The sequence below is a fragment of the Rhinolophus ferrumequinum genome, chromosome 4, assembly GCF_004115265.2.
Source record: "Rhinolophus ferrumequinum isolate MPI-CBG mRhiFer1 chromosome 4, mRhiFer1_v1.p, whole genome shotgun sequence".
NCBI lineage: Eukaryota > Metazoa > Chordata > Mammalia > Chiroptera > Rhinolophidae > Rhinolophus > Rhinolophus ferrumequinum.
The window spans coordinates 8,550,683-8,572,604 of record NC_046287.1 but is presented as its reverse complement, the minus strand read 5'-3'; the positions used below and the strand labels follow the sequence as shown (position 1 = coordinate 8,572,604).

General features: G+C 37.3%; 1 protein-coding gene across 1 annotated transcript in view; it reads right to left on the bottom strand.

Moving 5' to 3' along the window:
* The window catches only part of VWA8 (von Willebrand factor A domain containing 8), a 299,559-nt gene that overhangs the window by 95,186 nt on the left and 182,451 nt on the right, over window positions 1-21,922 (bottom strand). Inside the window, exons 28-35 of the mRNA XM_033104113.1 lie at window positions 21,238-21,376; window positions 17,828-18,027; window positions 11,332-11,442; window positions 10,396-10,460; window positions 9,852-9,977; window positions 8,505-8,614; window positions 7,778-7,932; window positions 4,869-5,064 (exon numbers count right to left, since the gene is read on the bottom strand). Coding sequence (XP_032960004.1) covers window positions 4,869-5,064; window positions 7,778-7,932; window positions 8,505-8,614; window positions 9,852-9,977; window positions 10,396-10,460; window positions 11,332-11,442; window positions 17,828-18,027; window positions 21,238-21,376 — 1,102 coding nt within the window. The remainder of the gene's footprint in view (window positions 1-4,868; window positions 5,065-7,777; window positions 7,933-8,504; window positions 8,615-9,851; window positions 9,978-10,395; window positions 10,461-11,331; window positions 11,443-17,827; window positions 18,028-21,237; window positions 21,377-21,922) is intronic.

Sequence of the window (21,922 nt, the reverse complement as noted above, 5' to 3'; positions counted from 1 at the left end):
GATTTCCCTCCAAACTTAGCCAAATCCCTGTCTATCCATTTTAAACATTTCAACACTGTAGAGAGGAGAGAGGCTCAGGAAATTTCCACTACATTTATAGTCCAGGTGGATTTCGAAGATAGGTATAGACGATGTTTTGGGATTAGTTCACTAACGATTAAAGGGAAGACACTTCTGCAGTGTTTACTGCATAGGTCCCATGACAGTGGGGACAGCTTACACGCAGAATGCGAGGTTAGGAGGAGGTATAGAACGGTCAGGAAAAACAAGCAAGACCGCTGTCAGAGCGGAGATGAAATTACATTAAAAATACTCTCCTTCGAGCAATGCAATGTGCTGCACATCTGTTGTCTGCTAGTTGATGCACGTCAGTGTTCACAGATGAAGTGATATGTGCCCTGCAATCACGCTGATACCAAATCTCTGAATTCACTCAAAGTTCAAGAAAACAGTGTGCTGCTTTCAATCAAGAGTCATTATTTTGTGTTTAAAGAGCTGAGGCCTGTGACAAAAAAAAAAAAAAAGCTAACATTTAACTAGAAGAAAAACGATTGGAAGAAAGAGTCCATCTCTCCCCATCTCCATTAAACAAAAATCACACCATTGTTAAGCCACCACAAGAGGGTCTTTACAGTTTGCGTTGATGTCTTTAGCAAAAGGCTGATATGCATTAGTTCCTGACTAATCAAATGGCTGGATTCCATTTACTTTAAAACACTGAATTTTCATCAGAGATCTACCCACACATAGATGAAAGCATCACACAGGCTGAAGGAAAAACCAGTCAGCCCCTGCTTGACTCCTCTCAGCCCTCTTTCCTGCTCCCACAGACACTTTCAACTTTTTAAGCTATTTCTTTGGTATTTCCCTTCATCCTTATGGTGCTGTCTTGATGTTTTAGTTTTAGGCATTATTTATTAACCTCCCACAGGTAAGATGAGAGAGAGTTTAACTCTTTTCCATACACCCCTCACCCTGCCTAACACGTCGTTTTCCCACCCCCAATACATTTCTATGGTAATTTTGGTTAGATTAACATCCAGGGCTTATATTATCATGATTATATAAACGCTATTCACAGCTTTCTTTCCTGTAGAGCTTTTTCTTTTCATGGAGTTAAAAACTGTGTTTTTTTATTGGTTAAATTTTTTATATACTTGGCACAAATTCATCCTCAAAGTGTTCCCTAATTGTCAAAATCTCTACAAACGTTCAAATATATCGAATTTATCAATTTCACTTCCTTGGAGGCATCTCTCCTGAAATCTACTGATATTTTCTAATCTTAATCGGTTGATTCTCTAGGACTGAGCACAGCTATCAGCTTGGGATCTTCCTTTACCATTCTCCTAGAGATTTGTTGCTTTTTACAACCCACATTTATGGAATTCTTCCTATGTGCCAGACACGATCCTAAGCACTTTACATACACTTGAAATATTTAAGGAACACTACTGAAACAAATTAGGGGAAATAAAACTCCTACCAACCAAGCACAAATTGAAAAAGATATAAACAGATAATTCCCAGAAGAGTAAATTACAACATATAAAAAGAGGCTCAAACTCACTAGAAATCAGGGAAAGCTAATGTAAACCCACAACCAAAAAACTTCCACAGGAGTGGATGAGAAAAAAGAAGAAAAAAAGAGTGGACGAGGATGCAGAGCAGGAGGACCTCATTGAAGCCACTGGATCAACAACTTCGGGACACAGTCTGGTAATGTAACTGAGATAATCACCCTACAGACTCTCAACATACACACAAGAAGAGAGGTACAAGAGTATTCATAGCCCACTATTTGTAATAGCAAAAAATTGGAAAGAACCAAAATGTCCACCAATAATGAACAGGTAAATAAAGAGTGGTATTATAGGAGTGAAAATAAGTGAAGTAGAGCTATCAGTATGGATGACGAAAGAGTCTCTTCTTGACCAAACACTGGTTAGACTCTTCTGAATTCTCTTCCCAACTAGACCCCGACTCTTGGTCTTCCACGTTTATCTCTGCAGTGTCCAATTTTAGCAAGAATAATGCTAACTCAGCTTAACCCAAATCCCCTACCCTCACTGTCTGACTGGGTTCCTGACTCTCCACCCCCACCCCCCACCCCAGGTGGTACCTGATCACCCAGCTTGCCTTCAGCAAGAATCCTGTTAGGTTGATTCAGTCAGAATTTTCCCTTACCCCTGATGTCCTCTTAGTAATTTTCTATCTGCTGATCTCCACCAACAAAGCTGAAGGATCTATACTACCTGATTTTAAGACTTAACCATAAGGTATAAATCTAGAGAGTAATTAAGACAGGGTGGTATTAGTGAAGGGATAGACATATAGATCAATGGAACAGAATGGTAAATCCCAAAACAGATCCACACATAGGCAGTCAGTTGGTTTTCAGCAGAGATCCAAAAAATTCAAAGGAGAAAGGATAATCTTTTAACAAATGGCACTGGAACAATTGAATATCCTCCTGTAAAACAATGAGCCTCACCCCATACCTTGCACCATATAAAAATTAACTTAATATGGAGCATAAATCTAAATGTAAAAACCTAGAAATATAAAATTCTTAAAAGAAAATATAGATTTGCCCTTTGTCAAAATGGGAGGAAATATTTGGAAAGCATATATCTGGTACTGGACTTGTGTATCTAAAATATGTAACAAACACTCAAAACTCATTAAAAAGAAAGCAAATAACTCAATTCAAAAAATGGGCAAAAGATCTGAAGACATTTCCCGAAAGAAGATACATGAAAAGATGTTCACATCATTAGGAACTAGGGAAAATGCCAATGAAAGTCATAACGAGATGTCCCTGCATACTTGTGAGAATGGCAAAACCTGACAATGCCAAGTACTGGAAAGCAGTGGAATAACGGATTCTCATTCATTGCTGATAGGTATGCAAAATGGTATTGCCCCTCTGGAAAACACTTTTGCAGTTTTATTGTATGACATAAAAATGCCATTCGTAAGTAGTATTTACCAAGTGAAACAAATACTTACATTCATTTAAAAATCTGTGCACAAGTGTTCATAGCAGCGTCATTCATTATCGCCCCAAATTGGAAATGACCCAAATATCTATCAAGTCACACAATGGACTACTACTTGACAATAAAAACACACACAATCTACTGGTATATACAACAGAAATGACTCTCAGATATGATCTATTAAGTGAAAGAAACCAGACTCAAAGACCGTACACTGTGTGATTCCATTTATATGGCATTCTGGAAAAGGCATTCTGGTTAAAGCAGTCTCTTGTAGAAAAGGTACACATCAACTACATTTGGACGTTCTTTCTTTCATTTCCCCTTGCCTGAAACAACAGTGCGATTAATCTATTATTGGTTTGGAGTATGATATTTCTTTATTAGCTTATTAAGAGACATTATTCTATATACTACTGGCTTGTGAAATTCCTGCAGTGAACCTGTGTTAAATGAACTGTCGGCAGAAACAAACTCAGTCTCCCAGCATGATTTGCAGCCCTAAACAAAACACATGGTAATAAACAGAAGTTGATATTGGGAGCACTAATAAGTGAATCAGTCTGCATAGGTTCCTGGCCTTCCATCACAGGAATTTGAGGAGACAGAAAAAGAGTTAATAAAAGTGAGCCCACGTGGCACTGCCCAGGCCTATATCCTCCTCCCCAGGGACCAATCAAACTCCGCCCCTAGACATACATCTTCCTGTGAAACATCCTTAGAAAAAGGAGATAAGCCATATTTAGTCCAGGAGCAGAAACCTTATCTTAAAAGCCATCTTGTCTTGCTCCTGTCTTGCTTTACCTCTTCGTGGCCTGTGATGGCGCAGGCCTGGGCAGTCCAGACAGTGACCTGGGGCCAGAGTGTGGAGCTGGAGGGCTTAGCCGGTCAGGCCCTGAAACCCTTTGTCAACGAAAACCCCCTGAAGCACTGAAGGGGGAACAGCCTCGTTTACCCCTCCTACAAAACTCCATACCCCTCTTTGCTTGGAGAGGTGATGGTCTTTTCTAGCCTGACCTCCTGTGGCTCAAACACGCCAAATAAATTCTAATAGACCAATTTTGGTCTCCCGCGACTCTTTCCTCCGGCAGTGCCTAACAAGGTCCAACCAGAAAAATCAAGTTTTTGACACCTGTGCAGATCACTGAAGCCTGCCCTCAGCTTGAACTCCAGCTTCATTATAATATAATTAGAATAAAAATGACATTAAGTCTTGGCCCCCTGTGGGTTTTTCTGTATGCATTATGGGTAAGAGCATACGCAGAAAGAAACTAGTTGTATAACCTGAACATGTCAATCAAATGACCTCAGTCTATACATCACATCTCCTGCTGTAAGAAAATTTACCTACCCTTTCCTATACAAGAAAAAGCTAACCTAAAGTTAGGTGCAGTTGTCCACTTGAGACTCTGCCCCTGGCAGCCTCTCTGTCGGCACCTTTCTTCTCAAATAAACTTTCTAACTTCTATTCCTCTTGAGTCTGTGAATTCTTTCACATTCTGCGAAGGACCACAGGTTACTTCCACACCAGTACAGAATTTAAGACAAAAGTCAGCCTCTGTTTTCTATGCCTAATATTCTAGTGATTTTAAAAAGTCTCCTTGAGAAACTGTCCTAAGCAGAATTATTGTATAGACTGTAACGCAAATGAAGATGAGTTCTGACAGCAATGGCTACAGGCCCACAATGTGAAAAGTTGAGTGAAAACTTTCTGAGCACATACGAATATAGGTCTTCATAGTTACCAGACTCTGTTAGAATTATTTAGGTTTATAAATATACAATGATAATGATGAATTAAATACCCACACCAAAAGTAAACTGCCTTTAACACCTCGGTAAGTTAGGAATTGGTAAGTTGCTTACCTTTCGGGAAGATATCTTTTAGAGGGACTTCTCCTGGGGGCAAAATCCTGACAATCTGATTAGTATCCACAAGGGTCACACAATTGCTCTGTTTTGGAGTTCCACTTCTCTTCTTTCTTCCATAGAAAGCTGTATCAGTGACACTTAATTTATGCAGAGATGATGGCCTATTCCAAGAGTAAACTTCACTTGGTGACTGAAAAAAAGAAGAGAGACTAAAGCACTGAAGTGCTATGAACCACGTTCAGCATCACTGTTATAATGCAGCCCTGTAAGCAGATACCAGGGTAAGCTTATATTTCACAAGTATAAGAAAGTAAATGTTTCCTTAACCTTTTTGAATTTGTACAGGAGATAGCTGCTTCACAAATAATCATAATTTTCAGACATTGTGAAGATGCAACATATTTTTAATCTTGAAATGAATTATAACTAAGAGAAGGAAACATAACAACATAGTTCGTTTAAAAATAAAACAAACACCGATTTCATCTACTATCTGGCATAAGACAGAACGTTACTAGTACCTTTTAATTAAAGTGCAGTTGACGTACAACATCACATTAGTCTCAAGTATACCACACAGTGACTCGACACCTATATACCTTATGAAGGGATCACCATAAGTCTACTTACGGTAAGGTCCACGATGGGCTCTGCTCACGCACCGACGCTCACCTCACCTTACTGGGGCTCCCACATTGCACATCAGGCTGTCCCTTTGCGGGGACACCGTGTTCAGCCTGCCTGGACTTGATTCCCGTTACCAGCGGTTGCTCCCTCCCCCATCACAGATGTTCTTTTCACCTGCTCAGCCCTGACACAGGGCCATTGTTTGCCCATTTAAAAAAAAAAAATATTATTGGATTATTGGTTTTCTTACTCTTGAGTTTTAAGAAGTCTTTATATATTCCTGATACAAGTCTTTTGTTGGAAATGTCATTTGGCAATATTTTCTCCCAGCCTGTACATTGTCTTTTCATTCTCTTAACAGTGCCTTTTACAGAACTTAAATTTTCAGTTTCATAAAATTCAATTCATCATTTTTTTGAATGGCTCACATCTGACACGCTCAATACAATGTTTAATAGAAGTGTTGATAGTCGGTACCCTTGTCTTATTCTTGATATTAAAACTAATGTTTTTAAGGTTTCATTATTGAGGATGATAATTGCTGTAGGTTTTTGTAGGTATTTGATATTAGGGTAAGGAAGTTTTAATAAGTTCATAATATATAGGTGCCTCTGATAATGCTATAGAAAGTTAAGAGGTGGCATACCCTTTGTTGATAGTTTCATGAAGAATCAAAATAAATTCACATAAAAGCAGAAAGGACATGGTCTGAGGGTCAGTCACACTAGACTCCAAACCCAAGCTCTCTTACTCACGATCTTCGTGGCCTAGGGCAAACATCCTCTCTGTTTCTGTTTCTTCATCTATAAAACCTTGTAGAATTGTTGTGAAAATTATCATGTATGAAGGAATTTAGAATACTGCAGTGCCTGACTATTGTGTTGGGGCCTAAAAATAGGATTGTTATCATAAAATGCTGAAAGGCTGCCAAACTGACTAATCCTTAATTATACAAAAATTCATTGAACATCTCCCCTGTGGTGAGTACCATTCTAAATACAGAGGATAGAGCTTTTAATTTAACACGGTCACAAACTATGAAGGGTTTCTATAGAGCTAATACACACACTGCCGTATATTCAGCCTTTACTTTCTAACCCTTTTATAGTAACATTATATTTCTATACTAATCTCTTCAATCAGAGGATCAATTTTTTAAATAGTTCTACCTTCAGTAAAATAGCTCCAGTGTTTTCTCTGCTGACAGCAGCAAGCATTGTAGAAAGCATATAAATATCTCTTTCATTCAGCCAAGGTTGCTGTAGATACTGTATTCTAACAACATGCTTCATTTTCAGTTATATAATACCACAGAAAATGATTGTCACCTGATAATTAGGAAGACATATGGCAAAGTCCTATGGCACATATTATCCTCTGGGTTTTGGATTTCAAAAGTCTCGTACTCTCAAGTCCTCATCATTTATTAAATACATTAAAATTTTGACGTATGTGAGACTGGTGTACTACCAAGGAGCACCAATATTTTTTATCTTGAAATGATTCTATCATCCCATCTAAAAGCTACAAAGGAAATTATGAAAATTACATGTGTACTCAAAACACACAGAGCTACATTTAAGGTTATTAGACGGCAACTTGGACTGAAATAACCTTTATGTTTCATTCTCCCACATTTCCATCAGGGGAAGATGTTGCCTAGTTTCACCTGAAGTCAATTACAAACAGCCTCTTTACCGATAATAATAGTAAATAACAGCAGAAAGGTCCATGTAAAAGCAAACTAAGCTGAGGCCATCAGCATTTATAGTATAATCTGGATACTGCAAAGATACGATAAATCAGAGCAAAACTCAATGGAAAGTGAATTGATGTTCATAAGTGTTGAAAATTTTAATTTACAGTAATGAGACCCTGACATATTTTTAAAAATTATAGACGATGTTATTTTATTAATCTCAAATTGTTCTTCTTGATAGAGTGTGTGAGTACACATCGAGACAACATGATACAAAATCACTGTCATCAGTCTGTTAAGTATCTAACTGTGTCACATGAACTCCCATGTATGGAGAATAATGGCTTTCCCTTACTAAAATATATAACTGTATATACTGTAAGTGGTAATTAAAAAAAAAAGCAATGAAACCATATGGATAATACACATTGATTGATTTGGAAAGCAGAATGTTGATCTGAAATGTTTATGAAAAAATCGTTACATTTTTAATTACCCCCTCAAATAGGCTTTTTGATTATAGTCCAAACTGAGGAGAAGAAATATTTAATCAATAATTTAAAAAACTGATGCTTACCATGAGATCTGGGAAACCAACGACAACTGTAGCGTAACTGTTCTCATCTGACAGAATTCGGTTCGGAGAGGCAATCTTTTGTCCCACAGCTGAACTTAGATTTTCAGATGATAGTTGATCACTTGAAATTTTATGAGGAATGCTGAAATCTGTTTCTGAATAGTGTCAGAAAAACATTAGCTACCATATGCCCCTAAAATGCTCCAGGAATTAATTTTTACAAGATTTCATTCTCACCAACTAAATAGAAAAGCACTTTAAATTACATTCATGGCCTTCTGTCTGAGAAAACTCAGGTTACTTTGGTTTTGTTTTGCTTTTTTTTATCATTGATAACACCCTGCAGAAAAGACATGAAATTGACCTATTCCAGTGTTGGCAATGGTATGTTTTAGATTTTGAAATAAGTACTATTCACTTCTCCAAAACTGTGATGAATTAAGTACAAAACCTGATGGTCTGTGTAAAAAAAAGAAAAGATGCTATCCTAAAATAGACTTGGAACCTACATGCATACAAAAATTCTGATTTGTCTGTTAAAAAAGTTTTAAAGACAGAACTTAATAGATGGTAGATTCTTATTTACTATTTCTGGTGTAGTGACTACATTTTCTTTTGGTATAAATTTAACATCTGTTGATATTATTGCTGTTAAATGATTCTAGAGGACAGTGTGTATATAAGCATGCTCCCATCCTGCCATAAACACAAAGAACACAGCATTTACCTGGTATAACTCCAAACCCTGCGCTAGGAGGTTCCTCTTTCAACACATACAACTGGCAAACACCACTCTCCTCAGATTCGATGTGTGCAGGCTTACTTAAGAGGTATTTTCTGTAAACAAATAAAACATCTCAGTGAAAAGTTTTTCTTTTTATAATAATCATGAAAATGATCACTAGAATCTAAAAATCAGAGTCCCCCTAAAAAAACCTCTTTTTTATATTCTGAGTATAATTTGCAGTACATCATGAATTACCAACTAACTTCTCCACGCTGTGTCTAAAGAGCAGTGCCTAAGAACAATGCAGCAATACATGTGAACTAAAAATCCAACCCTTCATATAAAAAAGATATAAAAGAAAAACCAACGCTCATGAGACACCCCTTATTGTCATGGCTGTTTGATCAGTCAGTAAGTGGGAGTCTGACGTCTGACTTGTGACCAGCTAAGGGACAGAGGCCCTCACCACTGTAATCCCCTTGATGTACTTATTTTTAAGATTTCTGTAAAGGGGATATTATTAATAGCCGGAAACCTTTTTGCAGCAGGCTACCTCTGCTTGTCAGCAGAGTTGCAGAGAAAGTCTGCATTTAGCTAGTGGATGAAATGCATGAAGGAGGGGGGGACTCAAATTTACTATGCACCCTATTTCTGCCAAGAGCACATAATGTCCCTTTCATTAAGAAGCGTACAGTCCAATGGGGGATGCAACACAAACATAAACATAACCAAGCAAGAGAATGCAAGACAAAATGAAGAAGAAATTTCTACCAGATGGATTCTGTGAGGTCACAAAAAAGCAACAGCTCTATGATGGAGACTGTGGCCCTTTGATGAGAGGATAAACTGAAAATCTGTTGTGAAGTATCTCTAGTTTGGCAAGAAAACAGTTGAGTTCTCAATGTGCTGATAGGAAAAAGCCCAAAGAAATATGGACCATACATGAAAGTCATTATGTTTCTACTGCTAATTTCGACGTTATCCTCTGAAACACTTTTATAAATACTCTGTGATGTGACATGTAATTTATTGCCATTTTCTCCCCCCAACTTGTTTTAACTTTCACCTATGGAGATGCTGCCAAATTCAGTTGTTAAAACACAGACATAGGAAGACAGAACAGTCAGGATGTTGGAAAATTGATACCGCGTTTCCCCGAAAATAAGACCTAACCGGAAAATAAGCCCTACCATGATTTTTCAGGATGACATTCCCTGATCATAAGCCCTAATGCGTCTTTTGGAGCAAAAATTAATATAAGACCCGGTCTTATTTTTGGGGAAACATGGTAAGGAAGGTCAAGCTACAGCGCCCTCCACGAGACGCGAGGCACATCCATCCACTCACTGATTGGTCCCGCTCTCCACCAGAAGCCATTTGTCCTCCGCTACAAGAAAAACTGTCTCGAGGTTGATGGGAAGCGAGATGGTATGAGTTCGCCCTTCTAGAACATCCAGCACAGTCAGGCTGTTCCTGCAAAAGGAAAAGAGAACTATTGAAAGGAAATGGTGAGGGTAATGGTTGACTAAGAGTCATTTCAGGATATATGATTCAACCCTACAAAGAATGGTTTGAAGACTAAATGTAACTTAGAAACATGTTAATTGAGAAAATGAATATAGAAAATTGTGAACTATGTAAGGGTGTGCACAAAAAGAAATAGTGGAAAGTGGTGGTTGCCATGCGAGTCGTGGCCGATTATGTGACTGTGAGCAGTGTGTTTTCTGATGTCTATGTTTCAATGTTCTACAACGTGGGATGAGTTCGTTTTATAATAAACCATTTATGATTAGGTTATGCTAGTTTTACAATAAACAAGGATAATGAAAAGAGGAAACAGAATGGGCAAAATAAGGAGTCCAGTTTAATTCTTCTACAACCAAGAGCTCACCCTTTTTCTTTGTAGAATACCAGCCAGTTTTGGTGCGAAAATTCTCTGCACATTTTATACGTTTCCTAAAGATGAAACAAAACAAAACAGTCACATTAAATGTGTCAGATGCAGTCATGTCTCCTCAGCTGCTCTGCCTTAAAAAAAAGTTCTTCGACAGGTAAAATGTAATTCTCGGAGAAGCTACCTCTTTACTGCTCCAAGACTCTTATGATAACATGGACTAAAACATATTTCAAAATTTACTGTAAACTACCTACTGAAACATCTTTAGAATTATTCAAAATAATGCCAAATACTGGTTAGAAATAAACATGCTTTTGGATGATTAACTGTGGAATTTATACCATAACATAAATGAATAGGAAATACTTTGCTTCTTAGATTTGTATATATTTTTGACATTTAAAAAAATCTCTTTTTTCATGGTCTTTTAAGACCTAAGTATGCTAATCCTTATTATATATCTATTACCTTTTTTTGAACAGCAGAATAATTCTCTTGGGTTGGCCTAAAATGTTTATTTACTAGTTTAATTTAATTAATAAACTAAAATGTTTATTTATCTAGTAGGTGCAATCAGGAGTTGTTTATCATAGAAGTTCAAAACATAAATGCATCTCTGGAAAACAGGTTAAAATGACTGCACGATTAGGAATTTGTTACGACTATCATACTCAAATAGCTCATAATGTTTTATTGTTATGAATTCAGTCTGACAAGTTTTCATTTGAGTATGATGAATACAAAAAGAAGCTTTGGTATTTAATGATATGTGTATTTATGTCTCTTTATATTGTGTTAAAATCTCCAACTGCGTAATAGAATTCCCTTGTGCATTATAATCAACAAAAAGCACTGAAAAGAATGGGCAGGCATGCATCTTTATGGTTAGAAAGCTCTAGCAAATCCTTGGACAAGGTGTGTATTCCTTACAGTGTTTTCCTTGTACCACCAGGAAGGTTTCTTAGACGTAACCTCTTCTGAGGGGAGGATAAGATGACGAAGGGTTTGGCCGGTGGTATCCAACAGTAGGATGATGTTACTCTGGAAATAAAGTGAACAGGGAAAAGGTCAGGATTTTTTCCTTTTCTTAAAAGCAGAAGACTCTTGGTAACCTGGGAGTAAGGATTATCATGCTAAACCGAAGGGAAGATGACAATATGGAAACACTTAAGAGACACCATGAAGACACCAAATGGTTTCCCTTCACACAGAATTTAAAGTATTAGATGGTTTTATGAAGATGTTTCTAGTGATGTGATGCAGAAGGTATTCTCTTTGAAGATTTTATCTTAAAACCATCCCCTTCTAAATATAGGCTAGCTTAACCATGATTCTGTTTTATTACGTAGTCATGATAAAATTACGATGATTAATGCTTTTTAAGAGACCATTTACTTTTATCAAAATTACCCTTAAAGACTGTTCTGTTGAAAACTTTTACATTGTACACAGTTAAATTAAAATTAATAATTAAAAATAATTAAATGAATCCTTTTCACAAATTCAGGTTCAATTCAGAAATTATGTACAAGATGGGTTATCAAGAAAATATCAGGGACCCTAAGAAGCTAGCTAGTAATGTTTCTTCGTCTTGAAATTCACTAAGCTTGAAGAACGTTCATAGTTGGAGCTGTAATAATATACAAACAAGGGATTTCTGCAGCGTTATTAATCAGCTATGAAAATGAAGTAATTTCTTAGTAATTAGGAGCAGTTTTTTGAGAAAAAGAATTTTTAAATAAACCTTAAGCATTAAAAGAAATGAGCTGAAACACATGAAATCAGAACTTAAAATTGAGAAAGCCAGAAAAGATTAAATATTTTAAAAGGATGCAAAGAAGTTGGCATTTTTAGTTAAAATTTAAAGACTTTTAACAGGTTTGCCAAAGGCATCAGCAAGTTGTTAGGCTTCACTTTTATGCATTTTTTTTCTTTCTTTCTTGTTCTGTTTTAAATTTGGGACTCCTCCAGTTATCCTAACCCTTATGAAATTTTCATTTTAAGAACTTCCTTTGGGGCATATTAAGTCACAAAGTACCCAAAGAATTAATATACTTTGAAAAATTAGGAAACAGAATACGAAATGTTCATTCATTTCTCCCATAATATTTATTGAGCAGCTGATATTTAAAGCACAAAGGAGAGTATAATGATGAATTAACCATCTATTATGGTTATCCTCTATTATGTAATTCAGTTAGAGAGAAATGAAAAGAAACATAAAAAGATCAATGATTCATCTGGAACCTCATAGGTGGTTTCAAATTTATTTTACTAGCTAATTTTATCGAAGTGTTTAAGAATTAAACTAGTGTTCCTATCACAGTTTCCTTCACTCTATGTACTTAATCTTGGCTGTACTAAAAAATTTTACTCAACATATTGATAAAGCTTAAATTTTTCAACAAACATCACCCTTAGAGTCCACTATTCTATATACAAGTGCAATTCTCCATGAAGAATGTGTGTTAAGGATACTCTTTATAAAATTAACTTTCATAAAGAAGTATTATTCTTGGCATTTGAAAGATTAAAAACGATAGTGATAACAAAATTTTTCTTAAGAAAACATATTAATAAGTTAAAAATTTACAGTCTCCATAGATTAAATCTATTTTGAATAAGTGTTTTTTAAAGGAGAAACTCTTTCTTGTAAGATAAATATTACAACATTAACTTGAATTCTTAGCACAGAAGCGATTTGGGATAATATTAACTTTTCTAAGCAAAGAAAGTCCTAAAAATAATGTTTGATCCCAAAATATGATTAAGCAGAAGAATAAGCAGATGATTAAACAAATATTAAGCAGAAAAATAAGTTAGTACAGTTTTGCATTTTTCTTCCTTTTTAGGGTCTAGTACTTATATGATCATAACTTGGCCTAAGTGAACTGAAAAACTGTATCTTTCTAAGTGACAGAAAACATATATTTCCAGCTATTGCTGTATTTAGAATTCATTTTAGAAGCAATTGGCAACATGAAGGCGTTCTGTTGCTCCATCCTTTTAGAAGTTAATGGTTTCCTTCTGTAAATGACTAATGATATATTCTGTCTGAGTTTAAAAATAGAATTTTGCGTCACACTTGAGTACAAGTAACTGTGGCTTTGGCACTCCTTTAAGGGGGGGCAGGGAGGAGAAGCAAAGGAGCAATTTTATTATGTTTGTATTTGACTGGGAGAAAAGTAACCTCTGGATGCCCTCAATGTCCCAAAATCTGAAATTCTAAACTCTGTACAGATGTAATAAGTAATCTCATGGGTGGGGGTGGGGGTAGTGTAGGGGGTGGGCGCTTTATTTTTAGACATGGAGAAATTTCCCTTTCCTCACTTAAGATTTTATTTTAGCAAGGACTTTTGAACAACTCCTTAAGCTAGCCAGGGAAATGCAAAGCTTTAGTTTTAAAAGACAAGGGAGAGATGAATGGATGCAGGTACTTTGCAATATTTCAGCTCCATTTTCAGTTAGGGCAGAATGGGGAAGGAGGAGTGGATGGCAGTGCACTCATTTTTTTTTTTTTCATTGCCTTAGAATTGCTTATTGTTTGTTCAATTTTACAGCTGCATGCTTTTTATTTGGAATTAAAGAGGTTTTACATCCTGCCAGGGCCATAACATGAGACAGAAGGCTAAGATATTGTCTCTGGGAAAAGAGGAGGCAGTTTAGACCACAGGTAGAACAGAAGTATCCAGATAGCAGTACGTGTCTTCTCAGGGTGCGGAGGTAGCTTTCTGGAAAACTGTTGAAACTGTGGTCAAAAGGGATAAGTCGGGGTGACATACAAGAATGCCAGGAGGCAAAGCACTATCTATATGGAATTCAAATAATCTGTACAAGGAAAAACATATTTAACTTGATGAAAGTCGTTGTAAGTGAACGGAGTATTATCAGCAATGTTACCAAATAATTGCATCTTTTGAGAAAATAAAATACTTGGTGAGAACCTAAAAATCTTTTAAAGAATTGGTATATATAAATTTGACTGTTAACTTGATGGATAAAAATTTGGCAGGACTGTATGAATAAATACTCCGAATTTAGATTCTTATCCAAATTTAATTGGCTTATTGAATTAAGAATCACCAAGATATCATGCACTTTTTATGACAGTTTGTTCTGGCTATAGAATTCAATTCAATGGCATTGATATTTTGTTGGAAAGCTAGAGAGTAAAATCCTTTTTCCACTGTGCTGGAAATAAACTTTTAGAAGCAATACCTGGATATTCATAATTCTGCCTCTAGGAGAAAGTGAAAAATGAAAGAGAAATCTGAAAACCAGAAAAAAAATTATTAACTCAGAATTTATGATAATTATTAAGGCAAGGCCTAAAGTTAAAGTTCACTTATTTATGCAGCGAATTGCTGACATGTTACCGTGTTTCCCCGAAAATAAGACCTAGCCGGACCATCAGCTCTAATGCGTCTTTTGGAGCAAAAATTAATATAAGACCCGGTCTTTCTTATTTTACTGTAATATAAGACTGGGTATAATATAATATAATATAATATAATATAATATAATATAATGTAATGTAATGTAATGTAATGTAATATAATATAATACAATACTGGATCTTATATTAATTTTTGCTCCAAAAGACGCATTATAGCTGATTGTCCAGCTAGGTCTTATTTTCGGGGAAACACGGTACTTATTAAATATTTTCCTTTTGATTAGACACAGTCTAAATAAAAGTTTTGTTTCTTGGTAACACTTTATTCTCACAGTGACTTTAAATTCTTTCAAGCAATGATATTGCATTTCTTTAATATTTTCCTATTATGAACACTTTTTAATTCTTCAGACTATTCTTTTCCTCAAGTATGTGAAGTGAGTGAAAGTGAGTGGGTGAAGTTTAACTCTGCTGGGGTCCATCCAATGTGGGTTGAATCTCAGTTCCCATGTACTTGCTGAGCAAGTTGTTGAAATTCCCCAAGCCTCAGTTTCCTCACATGTATAGCTAGCTATACAGGTGAGGCAGCTGGAAGATAACATGGGGTAATGTATGGAATCTTTTACTTGACGCGTTGTCGGCATTTTACAGCTGATCCTTCTCCTTCAGACACTCATCCCTTGCCTCCCCAGATACCACGCTCCCCGGTTTATCCACCTACTTGAATGGCCACTAGTTTTCAATCCCCTTGGTTAATTCCTCCTCATCTCCCTGATTTCTTAACATTTTATTGCCCCAGGGCGTAGGGTTCACACTTCTCTTCTCTACCCACATTCACTCCCTTGGTGAGCTCTTTCAGTCTCAGGCCTTGTATGCCAGTGACTCCCAAATTTATATTTTCTGTTGTGACCTCTCCATCAAACTCCAGACTCGTCTACTTGGATATCTGATAGACTTCTAAAATTTAACCAAACATCTAATTTTCTCTCCCAAATAGATTCCTTCCTCATCTTAGTTGATGGTGTCTCTATACTGTCAGTTGCTCTGGCCCTAAACCTTGAAGCCGAACTCAACCTTACTCTGTCTCACCCCATACATCTGATCTATGAGGAATTCCTGTTGGTCTTACCTTCCAAATACATCCGGAACCCATCATTACTTACGACCCCCATCCTCCTCCAAACTGCCATTATCTCCTGCCTGGATCACTGCAAAAATCTCTGAACTAGTCTCCATTCTGCCTTAGCCCATAGACTATTCACCAAAAAGGAGCTGGAGAAATCCTTTCAGGATATCTGTCAGGTCATGCCACTCCCTCCAACAGCTTCCCATTCCAATCAGAGTCAGGGCCCAGAACGTTACAATGGCCTACAAGGCTGTACACTATCGGCTTCCCCACCCGCTCCACCATGGTTCTGGCCCAACCCACTAAGTGACCTCTTTGACCTCACCTCTCAATACTCTTCCTCTCATTCAAACATCCCCACCACACGTGTTAAAGATGAAGAGGCACGCTCCAGCCTCTGGGCCTTTGAACTTATAAGTAGTTCCCTTTACCAGGAACCCTCTTCCAGATTCCTGTTCCCCCCTCACCTCCACCAGGTCTTTGCTTAACTATGATCTTCTCAGGTAAAGGATCCCTGCCCACCACAGTGTTTTAATGGTATTCTTCCTCCCAGCCTTCTGTTACTCTCCCTTGCTTCTTGTCGTCTACCTTAAGATATCATTTAATATTTATTTTGCTTATTGTCTATCTTCTTGCACCAGAACGTAAGCTTTGGAGGACAAGGATTTTTGTTGTTTTGTTCATTGCAGTTTCTCCAATAGTAGGCATATGAGATATATTTGTTGAATGAATAAAATGCTTAGTATAGCAGGTGGTAGACACTAGGTGGATAATAGGTATACAAAACACTACATCCCTTTTTGTTGGTATGGTACAGATGAACCTAGACTTTTAGAATTCTCACTAATTGAGACACAGCCTGTCTTTTGATCTCTACCTTTTGTTTGGAATTATCTTTAGCCTGACTCTGGGCACCTGTACTTTTCATTATTGCTATCTCAGAATAGTAGTGGTGGATGAACTTGATCATCATTAGATATGGAAAGATCTAATTGTATTCCTACAATGGAATGAATGTTTAGGTCTGCTCCAATAAATATGCTGAAACCCTCAGCCCCAGTGTATTAGGAGGTGGACCTTTCAGAGGTGATGAGGTCATAGGAGCGGAGTCTTCCTGAATGGGATTAGTTTCCCTTATAAAAGGGACCCCAAAGAGATCCCTCACTCCTTCTTCTAGGGGAGGTGACAATCATCTGTGTAAGAAGTGGTCGGTCTTTCACCAGACATCGACGCTGCCAATGCCTTGTTCTTGGAGTTCAGAGCTTCCAGAACTAGGAAGAATACATTTCTATTGTTTATAAGCCACTTAGTCTGTGGTCTTTCTGTTATAGCAGTCTAAATGGACTCAGACCGTTCTATTCAGTGTGTTTATATGGCTGCCTCTGCATAAACCGTGCCATTCAGGTCTCAGATAAGATGTCGTCTCCTAAGAGGACATATGTCAGCACTCTTTAATCCTGCTCACCCTCCTAACTCTTCCTACCCCACTCCCTCCACTCCCTAGGATACTACCTAGTTTCTATACAGTACTTATCACTACCTGAAACTGGCATATTTATTTGTTGGTTTACCTGTTTATTGTCTATCTCCTCAAAGAGAATGCAAGCTTCACAACAAAGACTTCTCCGGCCTTAAATGCCCATAGTGCTGAGGTTGAGAAACCCTGACCTACATGTTTCCAGGCTTGCAGGGCATGCCGAAGTCTCCGCAGAAAGGCAGGTATTAGCCTGTCTCTGTGGTACTGATAAAATGCAACCCTGGCTCCTCCCTCCCTCCAGCCCCTCCCTGCAATCTTTACGAAGGCACATATTTTCAGTTACAGGTCGCAAATCACTCTTGCCTCTTCCTTCACAGAAGTTACCCTTGGCATAATTGTACCATGTCAGTGGCCTGGGATGCATTACCTGTTGCTCGTGGAGAATCAGTTGACCCTTGAGGGGATTTCCCAGGGGCGCCACTGTCACAAATGGGTGCCACACTCCACTGGCCGTTCTTGGGAAGATGTCAAATAAGTCCACAAAGTAGCCAGTTTTCCCAGCCATATCCATAAAGTACAAGGAAACCGGATTGCATGTAGCTACATAGAGATTATTTTCCTCTTTTTCTGAAATGACAAAAAGGAGTTCATTTTGTCATCCACAACAGATTTTTTGACTGGTCAAGAGGTCTGGTGAAACTGCATCACGAGGCTGAGCACAGTCAGAACTCAGATAATTTGGAGATGGACTGATTAGGCTGAGAAACACCGTGAGAAGCCAGTTAGTTCCTGCTCTACAGGTAGATGGGGCTACAGCTACCTGTTTGAGGAAGTAAGTATCTATTTGCTCCCCAAAGAATTCCGTAATACAGTGACACCATTAAATATTTAACGCTTCTCAAGGCAGGAAATTCTTCCTTGTATGAAAGCAAAGTGCTTCATGCTTCAATAAAGTTTTCTTTTCTCTTGTTTTATTGTTGGTTCAGATGGACAAAAGCTGGTCAACATTTTCTATCTGCTAATCTTGCATTTCCTAGATAGGTACTAGATCTTTAAGTTTTTCTTGCTATAAATAATTCCATTTAAAAAAATTCTCAGCTCTATGGATCTTACGTTTCAAACTTTTATTTATGTTTTGAGTATTTTCTATTGTAAAGTATCTGTCCCTTCTCACCATACACACACGCACACACACGCACACAAATTTGTATGGTCACAAATGTTAACTAAACTTGTTGTGGTGATCATTTCACAATACATACAAATATAGAATCATGTCGTACACCCGAAACTAAGATAATGTTATATGTCAATCATACCACAATAAATAAAATAAAATAAAATAAAATATCTGTCTTTTCAATCTGAGTACTTGATTAGGTCGATTTTCTAAATTCTCTATCAGAGCTTCTTCAACTTTCAAGTGTATAGGAATCACTAGGGATCTAATGAAAATGTACATTCTGATTCCGTAGGTCTGGGATGGGATTTCAGATTCAGTCTTCCCAACAAGCTCCCAGGAGATGCCAGTGCTGCTGGTCCCTTTGATGAGTCAGACCAGACTATGTTTTCCATAATCGATCTGTGAGCGCTTTGCAGCAGGGAACTAAGGTGCTTTTGCATAACAAATGCCGTCAGCATTGCTCCTCATGCAGGTATCTACCCATTTGACAGTGGCCATATTTTCTGATCCCAAAGTTAAGACACAAGATAGCTTAATGAAATAATAACATTTATATTTGGGACTATTCCGGAAAATTTGGAACACACACACACACATAATGTGTGTGTGTGTATGTGCCATGCCTACAAATAAAGACAAAATGTTATATGTAAATATATAAGAAATTTAAATAAATAAGCTAACATTGATAAGAAACACAAGTCAACCGAAGGGCACAAGAAGCCCTTATTTAGGAGACTGTGTATTCCAGTTCCAACTATCAGGTAAAATCACATAATTTCTAATTTAAGAATCTTTTTAACGCTTCCACTATCAGCATAAATCAGTTCAATTCAATACTTACTGAGCACTTTTTCACATAATATAGGACACCATGGAATATAGCAAAAGTTTTAACAGAAATGTACTTAATAAACTTATGAATTGTTCTCCCTTATTGCAGGCTTTAATTGTTTTTTGGTCTTTGGCTATGTGAGGGAGGAACACACTTTCCTCTACCCTCATGGTTCTTCTGGTTGGTCTAATAATCAAATAGACATGACACAGATTAGCAGGAGAAAATAACCAAATTTAATACATACATGTGTATGGTTGCCCCCCACCCCCACAGGAGTCAGAGGCCCCACGTGCAGGAGAGGTTCAGAGATAGAAGGGGGACTGAGGTGTATACGACATCCTGAGCTAGGGATGAGGTAAGGGACCTGGGGGGCTTCAAAGTGTCAGGCCATTGGGGATGTAAGAACAGATGTTTAGTAACAGAAGTTTGCTCTGCTCTATAGATCAAAAGAAGGTATCTCTGTTATCTCTTATGGGCTGGGGCCCTAATTCAAGTTCTTCTAGGTAGTTAAGGGAGGGATAGAAGTTTCCCTGGAGCCTGAAGCTCAAGTTGCCTTTAGCTCAAAGTAAGCAGCCGACCACTGAGGCACATCTTGGGGTGGCTCGTTCTGAACCCCCACAGCTCAAATCTATATCTATATATCTATATCAATGTTGATATAGATATATAGATATAGATACATAGATCTGTCTATCTATATGACTCTAACCCAAGAAAATGCTCTTTTCTCTTATTAATACAGAACAGGTAAGCAACAAATAACAAAAACCTAGTTTCCAAATGGGGACAGTACTGAAATCGAGGACTAAATTACATGAGGGCTAGCAGAGGAGTTTCATCCCAAAGGGACAATTCTGGCTAATTGGCAGCAGTGCCTGGAATGCTGTGTTGAGAACTATGAGGCTGTGACAGGACTTAACGAGAAAAGTGCCACCTCACCTGATTAATGACACCTGTCCTAGGTCATGAGTAGCGGATCACAACATACTTCTTTACAGTCCCGAAGTATGAGACATGGGCTAAAGTTCAAATATATCCATAGAGTCCATCCTTATTCTCTACTAGTGGATGTAAAGTATCTTAATAAAAGCACCAATCTGTTACCAAAAAAACCTATGCTTTTTAAAAGCATATATTTTTATTAAATATAGCTGATTCTAGAAATAAACAAAATTAATAGAACTTACAGGAACAAAACTTGTTTCTGAATTTTTACTTAAACACCCCCAACCTAGTCCAGTCAGAGACTCTCTCCCTTCCCCTTGCCTCACTTCTGTTTATATTACCTTACTAACTGCCACTAATTGAGACACTTCTGCCAAAAGGTACAAGGGCACACTGCATGAATCAGTAAGTAATGGCAACAGTCCAGAAATACAGATGCCAAAAGTTCACATCCTTTATTTGTCATTCTTTACAATGAGAAGTTTAATGACTGCAAATCACTCCAGCCCAGCTTTCATGGTTCATGCAGTCGCCCAACTGGAATCCCAGCCAAAAAAAATCCAATGTTTCTTCTCCTTCTGTCCTGCTTCTATTTTTAGCAGGGGCCTGGGTGTGTTTAACTTTGTGCTACAATGTAATGAGAAACAGGCATATGAATACAAACTCAGCGGGGCTGATGTGGATTCCACAACAGTGTTTTGTTAGGTTGTTATAGGAAATTAGTTCTAAATTACATATAATTGCTGTCCAATCCAGGAATGGCACAGTGAGTGAGTCTATCATGGACTTCTTGATGTCTAGAGAGTATTTTCATCCCACTTTAAAAACAATCAGCGTAGGAAGGAAAAATCGAAAGACTCAACTGATTTACCATGTGATGTAGCAATGTCACAGATTATATTCACTTCATCCAACGGCAAACTCCAGGAGACACATTCTTCAGTAAAGGTTTGAGCTCTTCCCTCCTGTCTTTCTATTGGATACTTCTGTATGTTGACAGGCACTGGGCCCTATAACAAAGTCATTATCAGAGTTATGAAATTTGGGTAGTTATCAAAGTGTAGAAAAGCTATAGTTCTTCCAAAATAGAGAATTCAAATTCAAATATTAAATATCTTAATATACCTCCTCTCATTTTATTGACTAGCCTGGTCCTTATAGCAACAATAATGCCATATACCTGCATTTATAAATGCTGCCACATGTGCTATCTTATTTAATTTCTCACTTTATTTTCTTTCTACTCATAAAATATACCAGATGTAAAATCCCATAAGATTTCTTGTTACTTCATTCCTTCCTAAGCCAAGAGCAACTTTTGAACTCCAGGCACTGGGACCCAAAGCTGTCCAAACCAGGAGAATAATTTGTAAAGGAACGAATCACGGTCTGATATAGTTCCACTGTAAAGAATGATTATTAGATCATTATATAGAATGTAATGGCTAAACCTGGGTCTTGGAAATAAAATGTAAAAGAAAAAAAGACAATTGAAATGAAAAACAATTTACTGATAACCACTACTGTTAGTTATAAAAGGTAGAGCATTTCACACA